At 47.3% G+C, this 2,578-nt stretch overlaps 1 protein-coding gene across 2 annotated transcripts in view; it reads left to right on the top strand.

Moving 5' to 3' along the window:
- PXMP4 (peroxisomal membrane protein 4) overlaps positions 1 to 2,331 on the top strand; it is a 13,926-nt gene extending 11,595 nt beyond the window's left edge. Inside the window, exon 4 of one of the 2 annotated variants that reach the window (XM_032142980.2) lies at positions 1,919 to 2,331. In XM_032142980.2, the coding sequence (XP_031998871.1) occupies positions 1,919 to 2,182 (264 nt within the window). In that variant the 3' untranslated portion in view covers positions 2,183 to 2,331. The remainder of the gene's footprint in view (positions 1 to 1,918) is intronic. The other variant, XM_032142981.2, reaches the window with a different exon arrangement.
- The last annotated feature ends 247 nt before the right edge of the window (positions 2,332 to 2,578 follow it).

Below are 2,578 nucleotides of genomic sequence, written 5' to 3' on the forward strand. Positions count from 1 at the left end.
TAGAGGTGGGGGTGGGGGAAGGCGTGGTTCAGTGTAGGGGGTGGGGAAGGGGTGTGGTTTCATATAGAGGTAAGGGTAGGAGAAGGGGCGTGGTTCAGTCTAGAGGTGGGAGTAGGGAGGCGTGGTTTATTGTAGAGGTAGGGTTGGGGGAGGGGCGTGGTTCTGTATAGAGGTGGGGCTAGGGGAGGGGGCCCTGGTTCTGTATAGAGGTTGGGGTGGAGGTGATGAAGATGATAAACTCTTGGCTGTTTTGCATGTCTGAGTTCTGTGACTCACCAGTCTCTCTGTGACCTTGGGAAGGTCACTTCCCCTCAGTTTTTCCATCTGTAATTTCATGGTTCCCAAAAATCAATGCATGTGCTGGTCTCTGGGGCAAAGATTGTTTTTAAAAACCACTCTGTAGTGAAATGAGGGAAAAAAATGACCCTGAAGTAAGGTTTTCATAAAAGAAAATTTAATACACTCTGAAAACTGTTTCTCATTCTGTGACTTGTCCTTTTTCTGGGCTAAAATTCGTTTTTGTTATGAAATGATGATGAATAAGAGACTAAAAGCTGGTCGTTGGGTTTTTGTTCTGTTTTGTTTTGTTTTGTTTTTATTGAGACAGAGTCTTGCTCTGTTGCCCAGGCTGGAGTGCAGTGCCATGTTCTCGGCTCACTGCAACAACCTCCACTTCCCAGGTTCAAGCATTTCTCGTATCTCAGCCTTGGGACTACAAGCACCTGCCACCATACCAGCTAATTTTTGTATTTTTACTAGAGATGGGGTTTCACCATATTGGTCAGGCTGGGTCTGAAACTCCTGACCTCAGATGATGCACCGCCGCTTGGTCTCCCAAAGTACAGTGTGAGCCACCGCGCCTGGCGGAATGCTAGTTGTTTGTTAATATTCTTTGGCAACCTGAAAAGTTGGCAGCCTCTCTCTACTTGCCTCCCTCAAATTTCTTAAATGCTTTTAAATTGTAAAAATAATTTTTAGGCCAGGCATGGTGGCTCATGCCGGTAATCCCATCTCCATTAAAAATGCAAAAAAATTAGTCATGGTGGCGCACAGCTGTAGTCTCAGCTGCTTGGGAGGCTGAGGCAGGAGAATCGCTTGAACCAGGGAGGCAGAGGTTGCAGTGAGCCAAGATCGTGCCACTGCACTCCAGCCAGGGTGACAGAGCAAGACTGTCTCGAAAAAAAAAAAGAAAAAAATTTTTACCATTTTTCAGCCATAATTTTAATTGGCTGTCACATATAATCCCAGCACTTTGGTAGGCTGAGGCAGGAGGATTGCTTGAGGCCAGGAGTTTGAGACAGCCGGGGCAGCAGACCAAGACCCTATCTCTAAAGTTTTTTTTTTTTTTTTAAACTACATCCAAAGTAAGCTGAAGAAAAGAAGCAATAAAAATTAGTGCAGAAATCGGGCGAGTGCTGTGGCTCCCACCTGTAATCACAGCACTTTGGGAGGCCAAGGTGGGCAGATCACCTGAGGTCAGGAGTTCAGGACCACCCTGGCCAACACGGTGAAACCCTATCTCTACTAAAAATATAAAAATTAGCTGGGCGTGGTGGGCGCCGCCTGTAATCCCAGCTACTCCGGAGGCTGAGGCAGGAGAATCGCTTGAACCCAGCAGGTGGAGGTTGCAGTGAGCCAAGATCCAGTAAGCCCACTCTAGCCTGGGCGACAGAGCCAGATTCTGTCTCAGAAAAAAAAAAAAAAATTAGTACAGAAATCAATGAAATTGCAAACAGGAAATCAATAGAGAAAAGGATCTAAACCAAAAGTTGATTCTTTGAAGAGATAAATAAAATAAATAAACCCCTAGCCAGGCTGTCTAAGAAAAAAAGAGAAATGAAACAAATTATTAATATCAAAAACAAAAGAGGGACATCACTATTGATCACCAGTAATTCCCATCATTCCCTCTTTGCAGATCAACATGTACCTGTTGTCACGCGTCCTGTTTGCCCTGAGCCGCCTGGCTGTAGAGAAGGGCTACATCCCTGAACCCAGGTGGGACCCGTTCCCGCTGCTCACCGCGGTGGTGTGGGGGCTGGTGCTGTGGCTTTTTGAATATCACCGATACACCTTGCAGCCCTCGCTGCAGTCCTCCATGACCTACCTCTATGAGGACAGCAATGTATGGCACGACATCTCAGACTTCCTCATCTATAACAAGAGCCGCCCCTCCAATTAATGCAGCCCTGAGGTGTCTAGCTGTGGCTCAAGATTTGGCCCCGTGCAGACCCTCCCAAAGGACCTGCCTTCTCAAGATCATAGGCCTCAGACTCCAACTGGTGTTATCCCAGGGTTCCGTTTGCCGAAGTAAAAACACTGATTTTCAAATCCCAGTGGGTACCTTTGTATGGTGGCACAAGTGGCCGAATCAGGCTGAGGAATCTAGGGCTTGGTTCCAGCTGTGCAGCTGACTTCTGTGAGACTGGAGCCAGCCACACCACTCTTTAGGCCTCAAGGGTCATGGAGCTCAGAGGAGGGCCCTGAGGTCTCTTTCCGGTGGGTATGTTCATTCTTCAACTGTTCTTATGTCACAGAGGGCTCCTTGCTGGTGGGCAGTGGGTTGTAAATACTTTTT

The sequence above is a fragment of the Hylobates moloch genome, unplaced genomic scaffold, assembly GCF_009828535.3.
Source record: "Hylobates moloch isolate HMO894 unplaced genomic scaffold, HMol_V3 SCAFFOLD_21, whole genome shotgun sequence".
In the NCBI taxonomy this organism is placed as follows: Eukaryota; Metazoa; Chordata; class Mammalia; order Primates; family Hylobatidae; genus Hylobates; species Hylobates moloch.